The sequence below is a fragment of the Calonectris borealis genome, chromosome 3 (genome assembly GCF_964195595.1).
Source record: "Calonectris borealis chromosome 3, bCalBor7.hap1.2, whole genome shotgun sequence".
Classification (NCBI taxonomy): Eukaryota; Metazoa; Chordata; class Aves; order Procellariiformes; family Procellariidae; genus Calonectris; species Calonectris borealis.
This window is the reverse complement of record NC_134314.1, coordinates 85,424,551-85,438,579: the sequence shown is the minus strand read 5'-3', so window position 1 is coordinate 85,438,579 and position 14,029 is coordinate 85,424,551. Positions and strand designations below refer to the sequence as shown.

The 14,029-nt window shown below is 38.8% G+C and overlaps 1 protein-coding gene across 7 annotated transcripts in view; it reads right to left on the bottom strand.

The window, feature by feature from the left end:
- Positions 1 to 14,029, bottom strand: part of ACTN2 (actinin alpha 2) — a 67,214-nt gene that overhangs the window by 33,475 nt on the left and 19,710 nt on the right. For 6 of the 7 annotated variants that reach the window (XM_075146523.1, XM_075146520.1, XM_075146521.1 and 3 more), the window contains exons 2-6: positions 11,235 to 11,349; positions 9,814 to 9,933; positions 3,596 to 3,682; positions 2,449 to 2,536; positions 289 to 367 (exon numbers count right to left, since the gene is read on the bottom strand). In XM_075146523.1, the coding sequence (XP_075002624.1) occupies positions 289 to 367; positions 2,449 to 2,536; positions 3,596 to 3,682; positions 9,814 to 9,933; positions 11,235 to 11,349 (489 nt within the window). Of the gene's footprint in view, positions 1 to 288; positions 368 to 2,448; positions 2,539 to 3,595; positions 3,683 to 9,813; positions 9,934 to 11,234; positions 11,350 to 14,029 lie in introns of those variants that run through there. The other variant, XM_075146522.1, reaches the window with a different exon arrangement.

The window sequence follows — 14,029 nt, the reverse complement described above, 5'->3', positions numbered from 1 at the left end:
ATTTATCATCCATATTGGGCAGCATAAAAGACTTCATCAACTGCCTGGCAGCTGAGGACCAGATTATTTGCAATTAAATGCTAAAGGCATTGTAATGGGAAGGAAAGAAGGACACAGGACAGTCATGAGGTCCTTTCCTCCATGTCACTGGTTTTTTTGGAGGGAGCTTAGAAAGCCAGTCAGAATTAGTATGCACTCCTCAGCTTGTCTTTTAGAAAACATGCTAAGCAAACCAGAAGTGAGCCAAATCACTGCAGGACAGCATGCTGTACCACCCAGACTGATGACCTTATTTAGCTTGGAGTAGTCAATAAGATCAGGTCGGTGTCTGTGGATAAGTGCACATAATCCAAGGCCATCTTTCCAGCTTTACAACAAAAAATAGAATGGAAAAAAATTAGTTAATAAAGTCATGCCACTTTGCAGTTTGATCCTTGCTCAAGGCTTAAAATCAAGCAGGAACTCTGCTGTCAAATCCTGACACTTATGTTCTGTCAACTCTCATCCCTCTGAGCTTTTCTGTTACTGTACTCTTCTTCCTGTAGTACGTACCTTACTCTACAGTCCATACACACTTGAGGACTCCATAATGCTTTCTAGGCAATGTACATTATGTGCAATAGTCCCTGATTTCAATCGCTTAATTTGTGCAGTGTTCCAGGACAGCTCAGAGTACACATTCATCAATGAAAGTGCATAAGCTCCTATTACACTTACAGCATGTTTGCAAAAAACTAAAAGGAGAGCAAACCTGCAATTACTTGAATTTGCTGAAGCAATTGGCTTTTTCTGTGTCAGTTATTTCAGACAATTTATTTCAGACAGCACCATGTTGTGCTCGTAGAAGTAAGAAGTCATAAATCAGCTTAGTTTATTTAAAACATTTCACACATATGACAGCTTCGATCTGAGCTCTTAACTTCAGTGTGACTTCAGGCCCACTGCCTTTCGAGGCAAGAATAGGTAACGAACGGAGCTACAAATAATATCTATTTGGAAAGATTATGAGAGGCTCCTTTCAGCCAGAAGCAATTATTCTGAAAGATACGTTATGTAAACACTTTATGCAATGACTGGGACTGTGGGTTTGAGGTCTTATCCTGTGCAGTAATTGTGTGATACTAAACATGTTAACACTGTTAGAATCCCTCTCACTGAGATGTCTGGGTAGATCCTTCAAATAACAGAACCATCTCCACTAAAAATGTAATACAATTAAGCATAATACACATACATTGTATAATATAAAATCATCCAGAAGATAAAACTGAATCAAAATGAGCACCAAACTAACAAAAAGCTTTTTTCCAAAAGGTATAGACTAAAATGGTGTGGACAGCCTATTGTAAAGTAGTTCTATAAGAGCTGATCAACCCAAATATTAATCAAGGTCCTTCCATTTAAGGTGTTTTCCCCATATCATGTATCAGACGAGCATATGTATGTATATACACACTAAGATTCTGATACTGTAACTTACAGTATACCCTGCATCCGTATAAAGCTCTACTGAAATATACCTCTATATATTCAAGGAAAATAACACGTAACAAATTTCAGATCTCTTAAAGGCAATACAGGGATTGTAAATCAAACAAATTCTCTTTATCTGTGGATGCATGTGTGAACCTTATCTTCTCTATCACCACACGTGCTTTAGGTGCTGCACATTAAGAATGAATTCAAAACACCAAAACACTGTAATGCAGAGCTCTTGTTGTAAGTACTGTAAGGGTTTCAGGGAAGGCAAGATCACATGGTTAAACAGTGCAAATGGCAAATCATGTAGTTTAATGAGGTGGGTCACCAGCAGAGCTACAGGAACTAGCCCAATTCCTGGGCAACAAAACCAGGCATATGGCCTAGAACTCCCTTTCTAGCCCATAATGAAAACACAGAACCACAAGGCTGGAGCGTCACTAAATTTTCCAAGTTAGGTAATGATCCTGATTCTGAAAACAAACATGTTTAAAGTGCTGCTGTTGTGTACTGAGTGCATTTTTGGCTCCTTATTTATAGTTACGTTACAAAATAATAAAGACTGATTCATCATAATGAGATATTTGCATGTTCAACACATTGGTATTTTTGCCAAGAACAGTCTATACCTATAGTGCCTCTCATTTGAAAGCAGTCATTTGCCAAGTCACTATGCGGTGGTACTCAGATATTCCCATACACCAAGGACCTCTAATAATGTAATATGGTCATTCTGTATGTAGTAGGGATTTTTTTTCTTTTAAATAGTAACTATGGAAGCCATGGTTAAATAATGCCAAAGGCTAACCAAACTAAGACTCTGAAGATAGAACACAAAAATTTGAAAAAAGTCTAGTTAACAGTGAAGAGTGAAATTCTCCTGTCAAATATATACCTACAGAACTATGGGAAAAATCTCACCTAAAATATTTTAGACTGCTTCTAGCCCTTGAAATAATGGAAGTTTACCTAAGATGGAAGTTCTGAATGTTCACATTTCTGTAAGGGGCAGTTTTTCTTTGACACCACAGCAGCAGCCCTTCTTTGGCAGAGGTTTCTGAAAAAGACACCAGGGAGTAAAAAAAGGAAAAATGTAAAAAGTGCTCAAGTAATTAATTTCTTGAAACTGGTTGGCATAAGCCAACATTTAATCCTAAAAGATACTCATACAAATGGACCAATGGGGCTCCATCAGGACACAGAGGTCAGCTCAACGGGAACAAATCAGACTAGAGTCTCAGCCTGCACAATAATTCTGAGATATTAGAAGGTTAAGAAATTATATTGGTTGGATAGCAGAATGTATATATGGAGAAAAACACACAATACAAATATAATAGAACTAGACATAAAAGATTGTGTTGGTGCCTACATGAAATACGCTTGTAGCCTCAGTCCATTTGCTTACAGGGAGATGTAAGGGCTGAAGAAACACCTTCATTGTCTGAACCCTATGGGCATCTGAATGCATAAGTAAAGGACAGAAAAGATTCAAATAGACCATTAGGTCCACATTTAATGTCCCACAAATTATGGGCAGGACAGCACGCAGAGCTTGAATTGACTTTACTTCTGTTGAAAATTGAGATTAGTTTCTAGAATTCTAGACTTCTCATAGCATAGACTTGATTTAAAGAGTATTGTAACTACAACACACTTTTTGGAGCCAGTTACCAAGTGAAAGTTAAGAAAAAAAACTCTGAAGCAGTGGGGGGAAAAAAGTGATAGAAAGAAGAGGGATATAATCAGATAATATTTGCAAAGAACGTGAGAAATGGAGAGGACTAAAAAAAGTATGTTGGAAATAGGACCACCATGCAGGGTACAGCATAGTTTCAGGCCACCGAAGCTCAGAAACACAGGCATGTTTCTCTCTCTGTAACTAAGAGACACGCCCAGAACTTCTGCATTTAGAAGCTGGCTCGAGGTCTCTGTCAGGGTAAGGAGAGTAATTCTCTCCAGAAATTGATTTTTTCACCAGGCAGGGAACTTGCAGTATCATTTTCTGTGAAAAAATAATTCATTTTTAGAACACTCATCTCACTTGTGCACAATTCATATAAAAATGTCTTTAAACAAATTTCCTAATTATTTAACATAGTTGCATTACTATTACCTTCCACTGAAATATCCTGAATAGCAAAGCGAAGGATGATAGTCCAGATCATACCCAGTGTCATTTTCACATTGCCATCAACAATTTCTAAGGTGAAAAAAGAGATAGTAGTAGTATTTAGAATGTGTTTTCCATTTTCTCTTATTTTAATCATATATTTCTATAAATAATATACTGTATTTAATAAATTTGTAATATTTCTACCATAATCCTTTATCTACACAGAGTTCACCTGGGTTCATTTTTCAACAAACTCATGCTTGTGCTACCCTGGCAGTAGGACTGAAGATTAGTGAGGTTAAGGTCACTTCAGCCCTTCCATGCTAAAAGGCTTCTCTCCAGGTAGTTGTAACTGTCTCAGATCTTTACCTTTTAGGCTGACTTTTTCAGAGAACAGCCTGAGGGGAAATACTTATTTAAAGTTTGAAATTTAAAATTTGAACAATATCAGCCTTACTGTTTTAAAATACAAAGAACTGAAAAAAATATGGTCTTACCCCAAATTTTTAAGAAGCCACAGGACATGAACAATATTATTTTTTAATAAAATGCTACTCAGAAATTCCCCTATACTATTTAGATCTTTTTGAGAATTTTACCTATAGTGCCAGCACAGACTAGATATGAAGAACAGCTCAAAAGACACAGCACCTCCTGAGACTATCCTACATAGCTTCCTGCTAAGCAGTTCAGAAACATGGTCACGAGGTTGTAATGTCTTATAGCTCTGATGCCTATGCACATTTATGTATCTTTAATATAAAATGGGATTTTTTACCTTTGGGGACTCAATTTGTTTCAAGACTGCTTGAGTCTACCTACAACACAGGGCGTTAGGAAGGTGCTTTCTCCAACCCTTCTCACACATACATGGGAGTCCCTTCCACAAGCCAAGTCATAATCCAGTCTTCCTACATTGTAATATGAACAGTGATACCACTTAAATTTCTCAACACCAAAAACTGTACTGCCAGACCACTTAAGTGTGGTGATAATGTTAAATCAATCTGAAAAGTATGGCAAGAGACTCAGAAGAACATAGTGAGACTATAAGGAGGGTCCAGCACTGGAAGGGAAGGAGGTGGGACAATGAGAGAAAGGAACTGCAGACTGCCTTTCCAGTCACCTCACATCAAAAGAGCAGTGGAGCAGGGAAGGCACCAGCTGCTCCCCTACTTGAAAGTCACCTCCAGCCATCCTCAAAAAGTGGAGCAGCTGTAACCGCCTGGGGGCCCACTGGTATTCTGGGGAAGCAGCAGGAGGAACTTACAGCAGGAGGAATTTCCTCAATTTAACGTCAAATGCCAATAGAGGTGCCAGCAGAAAATGCAGTCGCTCTGCTACTTAAAAGTTGCCTGAATCCAGGGGCAACTTTTACAGAACTAAGCAGCTGCTAGCTCCAAGACTTGAGATACATGTTAAATTGCAGCAGTATGTGACACAAGCTGTCATCTGAACCTATCAAATTAACAAATGTGGTAGGAGATATGTCACCCATCACTAGTCTATACTTACTTTGCCAGTGTAATAATCCAAGTTTATATATGAATGGCTATTTTTCTGCTTTCCCCTTTGGGTCCTACACTAATTTTCCAGAATTCTTACCTCATTTTGTCTGCCTTCCCTGCATTATTAGCACTTTATTGGCCCTGAAAGACCTCAAGTGTCTTCAAATCTCAAAACTAAACTCTTTCAGCCAAAAAAGACCAAATGGCAATTAGGGCGTGTAGCTACTTCTCTCTCCTCCCTCCTCCTCAGTCAAGTATTTCATTGTATTTTGATCAGATGTCTGATATGTATATACAGTAAAGATGAATTTCTTCAAATGTAAAATAAATTAATTTAAATACTCAGGAGGCATTGCGAATTGTCAGGCCATCAATTCATGGATTTGCATAATCACTAAATTGTTGTTTTGATTTACATATCTGTATGTACACACAGTCTGAATGAAAGAGCAAGAGAGGGAATTTTCTATGTTTTGCCTCAAGAGTATTTTCAAGCTATTTGCCAGCTTTGGTTTCTCATTATCTACTGCTAGCAAAAACCACAAAAAAGACATGTATAAAAGACAAGGAAAAATATCTAAACAAAAGGAAAACAAAGTTGCTAAATGTTGAAAAGAATCAGTGATGAAAAAATACTGTTTCATTCCTATCATTTTCCTCTACAGGTCAATAGAAGACTTCATTATTTTCTTCACACTGCCTGCTTGCTCTGGGAGGAATATAGTTCCTACACCTCACATATGTAAAGCTACAGCTTTCTGGGGAAAAAGGTCTTGCTGACCTATGAGGACAGGAAAAGAGAGAAAGGAAAGGGAAGGGGAGACAATAAAAATGCCTAGGGAAAAAAGCTAAGCAAAGCAGTGTGGCAAGTTCTCAAAGGCATTAGTTTTGGTTTTTTATTCTGCTTTGGCTTTATTAATTTTTTTTTATTCTAACCTTCTTGTAGCAGATTCACAGATCATTTGGTCTTTAATATTTCTCCCGCTCCCCAGAAAAGCAATACAGAAGAGTTTCCTATTAACAGGATACTTCTCTTTTGTGGTTCTCCATATCTCAGTTCATTTCATTCAGGATCCAATTACCTTGCAAATGGAGTTACTGCACTTTTTTAAAAGTTAAGGGAAAACTTCGAACTCCTGGACTGTGAATGGCTCGTAAGGACCACTTGCACAGCTTTTGCTTTAGCTTCTTGACTCTCTAGTCTCATTTCATCACCAATGGAAGGAAAGACTCTTCCACAAGACAGATCAGAATACCTAAATTGGACTTCTGCTCAGCATCACGTTTAAAGGTGATCACCTCTCTCTTCCACTCCACAGACAGCCCAAGGAAGTCAGCCTCAAAACAGTAATGATGGCTTTAAAGAATACCCCTGGCTCCTTAAAAATACTAAATTGAACTTTGTACAGATGTCCCACAGGAATCGCAGTTTAATCTTTTTTTTGAAGCCCCATTTTAAATGCCAGTTGGTCCCCTTGGGCCTACATGCTCTTCACCACTCAGCATGTCAGATAATAAAACATGATCCTCAGCAGATTTAGATAGAAAATTTTCATGCTTTGGAAATTAAAAAGTATTCCAATCATCCATGTGACTCAGAGAATGCCGAAACAGATGGGTGCAGACAAGCCCATATGCCCCATGCTCACACACAGGGGCAGTGAGTTAAGGGGTTAAGGACTTTGATAACAATACAAGCTTAAGGAGCCTGTGCTCTGCCTCCTTGGTGGCGTTCATTCCATCTTCATGCTATAATGACTGCCCAGTCAACAATGCTGAAAAATGCAACAAAAGAAAAAAAAAAAAGAGGTGAAGTGTGTTTTGAAACCAGATCAGATTGCTGATCCAGTCTCCAGCATAGCTACAGAAACAGTTGTCAGCCCAAGTGATGGGGTAGGGCTGTGAAGTGTGGGAGCAAGTATGCAGGACAAGGGGGCACAGGGACTCTTTAAACACTGGTGCTAGAGGTCCCAACACTGTGAAACTGTACCCAGTCAGATATGATACTGCATTGCTGCATCAGCACGGCACCGTCCTTTAGATAACAAATTTAGTAGAGGGGTTGTGCCTTAACAGGGCACTAAACACGCCTGGGCCAGAGCTGGCTTTGTGTTCAGCCTGTTTAGAGTAGGAGTGGAAGGCACACAAATCTATCTGCTCCTGCCCACATGGATGTAATCTAATGTGTGTTAGTAGCCATACTTGGCATAGTGCAATGTCTTACAATGACAGGTTCCTCTCTGCATCTAAGCTATGACAGTAGCAGTGGATTTTTCTCCTGTGCTTCCACCCAAGAATTTAAAACCTTTTTTTTTTAATGCTAATGAATGAATTTTTGCTTCTAATCCCTCAATTTTACAGATCGAGAATTCCAGAAACAGGCAATAAAAGCCTGCAGCACAGCCAAGAACATCACCTTAATCTCCTGGCTTACTAACTATGGCCGGCTGTTACATGCAGGAAGAAATATTGAGTGCAACAACTGGCTGAGAAACTGGAAGAGGTTACTGCCTCTTGTTCCCGCTTCCCTCCCAGAGGGAATTACCTATTATCACAGAGCATCTAAGCTCACGCCAGTTGCTGCCAAGGAGAACAGCAGGGTTAGTTTAAATGGTTTTAATGGCTGATCTGATGCTTTGCCTTCAGGTGATATAGAAAGTGCTCAAGCACTGCTCCCTAGTCTGAGCACCAATAAGCAGGGCAAAATAAGGGAGATGGGAGTGCAGAGGGCTGGCACTGATATGCAGGTATGAGCTGATGTATCTCAGTTTAAATACTCCAGCCTCGCTTGAAGAACCTAGGTGTGAAAACACTAGTACATTGTGCAAACTGCGATCAGAGAGAACCACCACTCTGTCCCACAAGATACTCCTTTTGCTACACTCTTGTTTTCAGTCAGGAAGCCTCAGAGTCCCAGCATGACATGACAGAAACTACCATTCATTTGCTCCACACTCTGTACTCCCAGTATTTCTGCACCAGCTAGCGAACAGGCTTCTGTATTCTTAATTTTCATTTCCACACATAAATTGTCTCTTCAGTACCCTCTGCTGTCCGTTCAATGCCATGTCGCTCTCAGAATAACCTTAGCTGCAGAGGTTTAGGGTAGTGGCACATTTTTCCATCCCACTTCATTTAATTGAGCAAAGGGCCCAGCTGCCCCTGACTGCCTGTACAACAGATGCAGGGAGCCAGGCACCTCTGAAATGCAGTAGAGCTCCTCTGAGATTGAAGTGCCTTTGGGAATTGCCGGGTTCTCCCCACTGGTGATATATTCCCCAAAAAAGGTCTCTGTTATGTGCCTAAAGATAGATAGTATGGATTTGGACTCAGATGGCCCACCCAGTTCAGTCTCAAACAAAAAAAGGGTGAGTTCAAACAAATGCTCTACCCAGAGAACACGCATTTCTTGGGATTTTGGAGTTCTAGATCTAGAAACTGAACACATAACTGAACACATCGTTCACACACTGAACGATACTGGAGGAACCAAGCGGGCTAGGTCAAACCATTGTGTGATCAATGAATGCTGATACATCTCTCTATTACATCTACAGATGCCCTTATCCCACCTAATGAATCTTCCTGCTCCAGCCACAATTACAGAAAGCTCCCTGAGATCAAGATTTGGAAGCCAGAATAAGGACATATATATATAAGCCTGGAGAAATCAGAAAACAGGAAGAGAAGGCTCATAAATCAATCTAAAAAGGCCTAGCAACGTGAATATAATATAGCTAGTGTTTCTCACTGTGATGCTGAGGCTACAGCCAGAGTTTTGCTCTAAGGACATGTTAGAGGATGCCCCCAGAATGGACAGCACATCATTGAGGCTATGGAATCAAAAGTAGTTGGATATCATGCTAGCCACATCACTCCTTTGTATGGTAATGGCTATGCAAAGCATTATGCAAATATCTCCATGGAGCAGCTAGTTCTATATAGACCTTTGTCCTTTTTAAACAATTAATTGAATCTCACAGGAGGCATAGGTTCATTTGTAGTGAAAGCCTTCCTTCTTTTGCTCAGTTTACATCTGTCAGCATTTAGCTAGCCAACTGCATGTTTTTATTTAACTACCTGAACAACAGAACAATAACAAAGTAATAACTTTAGTAAATAACATCCCATCCCACTTTCTTCATATGTTCAGTCTCTCCCCAGCTACCATAATTTCTTTTGATCACTCCCTTAACTCTACATCTGAATTCTAGAAACACAGCTGCCATCCACAGTCAATCTCATAATAAAATGGGAGTAGGTCCCAGCCACCTGGTAGTGATGTCAGCCTTTGTCTCGTCTGAATAATATCTCCTAAAGATAGAAAAAGATCCCAGACTGGATAAAGCACACTCTAGAATCCAACCTGATTTCTAAAGGCGTTCCTTATTTTTAATAATGTATAGGAAAAACGTAATGCTCTGAAAGAAGAAATCATTATCTGAACATCCACTGAAACCCAGACAATTCAATTTAACCTTGGAGAAAAACTAATCTTAGAGCCCATTTATATCCCTATCCCTCTCCAGGTGTCCACAAATTTCCACCTCTCGTCTTTTCACAGATATAGGTCAGCGATCAATATTAAGGGATTTTTGAGGCTGTTTAGAGAACAGCCTGCGCAATTTGGCCAAGGATCTCTGTCAGACTTCTTTGCAATGTGAATGCCTAGGATCTAAATAAGGTGCATTGTCAAGCTCTGTCACGTACCTTCTGCACCAATTGACACAAGTTTCACTCCTTTGCTGGCGATATAATCCAGAGCTTTGTTGACATTAGCAATTTTATGGAAGCGCATCTTCCCTCTGTCTGGTTTCGGTAGTCTTTCCCCTGCAGAATAACAAATTTAATGTGTTTACTGTTGCATACACCTGGCTACAGACACCCAAGTGATTAGAACTCAAGAGTGAATGTGCCCTGAACACTGTCTAAAAGTTAGCAGTTATTTTAACAGGTATTTTTCTGAAAGAATGTCAAATGGCTTTGAACAAAACCCTGAAGAGAAAATTCAAATACTGAAACATCTGACTTAGATCTTTCTGATATAGCAGTAAAACCAGAGTAAAATTTTTTACGTTTGCCGTAAACATCTAGAAGATATGTGAGTGCTTCCTGCTACTCAACTTCTGGTTCATTGCTACTGTGTTAGAGTAGCTGAATATTAAGAAGGCAGGATGTTCTCAGAGCTCATCACCCTTACCTGTCTTACTCTAAAGAGAGGCTGGACTCTACCCAGTAGATTAGCCATAGCATCCTTCCACATCTGACCAAGAACAATGGCTTTTAACAACCAGTACAGCAGAGCAGCTAATTTCAGAACATAGACTGATGTGTTTGAATGAACTTCTCTTTTCAAATGATCGCAAAGAAGAATAATTTCTGAAAATATGACTCTCCATTTCATGAAGAGTGATCATTTGAAGATCATCTTTCTGCACTGAAATCTCCAGCAAAAGTCTAAACTCTCTTTTCCATAAAGACGTCTTAAAAATCTTCTTGCCCTTTTTCACTTTTATTGTGTGTCTGTAACTTGAGCTATTCCCTTCCCATTCAGGGCCATTCTCAGTGTACCTTGAGGACTGCCTCTCTGAATAACACATAAACATGGGTGACACAGTGAGTTTACACCAGTTAGTCAAAAGGAGTTCTTGGATGTTCCACCCTTCTGAAAAATGAGACCTTTTACTTGTGACTAAATATTGATCTAGTTTTACTTTAGGCACTCATGTTCGAAAGCATTGGTCCATCCAATAAAGTCATTAAAAGCAAAACAAAACTTCTATACTAAAAGTGAAATAAAACGAACTTGTAACCTAAGTGTAAAGGCTTTTTAATTGTTAGGGGCTAAGACCAGCTCCTCAATGTTTGTGGTTTGTCCAACAACACTGTGATGTCAGTGATACCCTGATACACACTGAAATCCTAGAATACAAGCACAAAACAGAAGATTTTGGAGACAAGGAAAGAGCAGAGCTTTTTTAACTCCATTTTGGTTTACAGTGTGTTTCATCTCTCACTTTTCAGCCTACTTAGAGTTTGTGTTTGCTGTTTTGAATGGTTAACGATTTTTGTCCTTTTAAGTGTTTCAGTTAGCATGCTGTAAATACAGAGCAAACTTTATTTTAGCCAACCTGAGATAACTTCCAAGAGCAGCATCAGTTTGAGGCCATTTCTGAAGTCCTCCTCAATGTTCTCAATCTGTGTGCCTGCTTTCCTGAGGTGGGAATTGCACCAGGCTGTAAACGTCTGTAATAGTAAGTAAAAAAAATACTTATCAACAAGGCATTTTCCAAAACAACTGCTAAGCCATCTTGAGTAAACACTGCATCTGAGATTTTCACTGCTGCCTTACAAATTCGGATGTCCAACTCCATTCATTTCACATGTGTTGCTGAGTTCAAAATTCTTATCCTAGATGTTCATGAAGATGCAAAGAATTGCTTGATAAGAAGCAATATCGTGCTAGATTCTGCTCATAAATGCGTCCCAAAAAAAGATCTACACATAAAGGCAAAATTTGTCTAGTATTTGTTACTACACTTAACATTTTATGAGCACGTAATTTTATGTTGGGACTTATCTGTTACACATTCTTCCTGAAAAGAAAGATTGATATAGTATAAAGGAAGCTGTTGTGACAGTAAAATGTAGGCAATACCAAGCACAGAAGCAAAAACTTTTAGTACTTGAATTCATGCCATGATAAACATTTCTTATACAGACTGTCTATGCCAGGGACAAGTAACATGCATTTCTCACAGGCAGGAGGTTGTGAGAACACTCTTCAGGATGAAGTAGCTGAAGAGAGACTTTATACAGCAAGGATACCAGCAAAATTGCATCTGCTCCTACTTGTAACTACAGCAAGAAACAGAAAGCCTTTTGAAAACACGGACAATTAGAACGGATTTTGAAAGTTTACAACAATTCAAGTGCTGAAGATTCATATTCACACCCTGCAGTTATGGCCTGCCTTACCAAGGGTTTTATTTTTAAACTGTATTATATAATTTTCAGAAAACTACCACAACTTCATGAAACACACAGATGCAGACACTTAAGTTTGCAGGGCAAAAATGGTCACAAAAGCAACCATGAACATTTCTTTCTCCATGGAGAATAACCAAGTCTGCTTTTACTTGCAGAGATGAAAAGCAGAACTAACTCCATTGATCTACAGAGGTCTTATACACATCACCTTTTGCATGAATGAAATCAAAACATGGGCTACTATAAAATTTAGTAGTTAAAATTAGTCTGTTTTCAAATATCCATTACTTCTCAGCCTTCTGACAAATTCTCCTTGCTCTTCAGTGTCTGTTAAGATATATAAAGCAAGTTTGTATTTATTAGGTATTTCACCAGGTATTTAACTCTAGGTATATAACAAGGCCATACATTTTGGTAAGTTAGACTCCAGCTACTTAAAATTGTCAGATATCTGGAATTCCCCTTCTTTTGCCATTTCAAATTACCATAGTTTTAAAAACATTTAATGTAAATAGTTTGAAAAAGAAAATATATCCTAAATCCCCATTGTCAATATGAAATTTCCTTTGGCCTTCTTTTTTCTTGCCTGTTTTTTTAGACTATTTAATTTGTGATGTCTCAGAAACAGAATAAGAAAGGCCAGTAGATGAAGGCAAAAACTTGCCCTGGAACTGAATCTTGTAAATTCTAGACAGATTTCATACCTTAAGACGGTATTGGATTGAATTTTCAACCATGGTCTTTTCTTAAAAATGCAAATTTCTGTTAAAGAATAACATTTTGATTGTTGGGTTTGACTCACTTTATGTGAAGAATTTATGTGCAGCTTGTTGGGCTCTTTTCTCAGAGCTCCTACAGTGACAAGGAACAGCTTGCTAAACTTTAGTTTTATCGACTTCTCCTTTCCAATTGAAAGGAAGAAGCAAGAAGTGCTATGGGTATGGGGAGCTGTGCAGTGAAATCCCTAATCCTAGATATCCAGAGAAAGGAGAGACAAGACAGTATTGGGAGTGGTTCTGGGCAGGGATCCTATTGGCCTGCAGAGGATGAGTTGCAGGTAGAGGCATAAGAAAGTCATTCTGTGTGCAGATGAAGATAAGTATGGCTGCAGCTGAAGCATCTCTGCAAATATATCTATTTTAATAAAGGGATGTTAGCTTGAAAAGCAGTCATTCAGGAAGGTAAAACTTTCCTCATTTTAAGGTAACTAGCTTTACTGAGCTCATGGGAGACCTGAAACCAGAGTGTATCAAGCATCACAACAGAGATACTAGGCACCTCTACCCTCAGGGCTCAACATGATGGAGTCTTAGGATGGTATTTGGTTTGGATCATTATACAGTTAGGATCTAGTTTATAAGACTAATTTGTCTGCCTCAAGCAGTATCTTGTTCTAGTGATATGTATCTAAAAAGGCTTAGCACCACACTAAGTCACTTGCAAACACTAAAAATTACAAGCAGCATCCTTGGAAGGAACAATGTCATGGTAATACAGGAAAAACAGTTGAAAGCACTCAAGGGTAAATGCACATGGCGTTTGGTAATAAATATTAGAAAGCTGAATCAGTAAATGAATGAGCCTTTCATGAATTAACCTTCAGTGATGGACATGTGCTTATCTGCAGATGCTATTGCAGTTTGTAGAATTGTTCCAAGCTAAATCAAAGAGGAATTTGAAGAAAAGCCTCAGCCATTTCCATCTCTTCTTTTAGACATTTATGATGAACGTTCTGACCTGGTACCACTGAAGTAAATGAGTTTTCCCCATTTTTCATTTAATTAAGAGTTTAATGGCAACAACCCCCACAGTCTTAAAATACAAATCTCATTCCTACTGTGAAGAAAGCTACTTCTCACTCAGTTTCTTAAGAAGAAATGGAACCTGGCACTGCTTAGCTCATATATGCATATATAAATATATATATAAAAAGAAG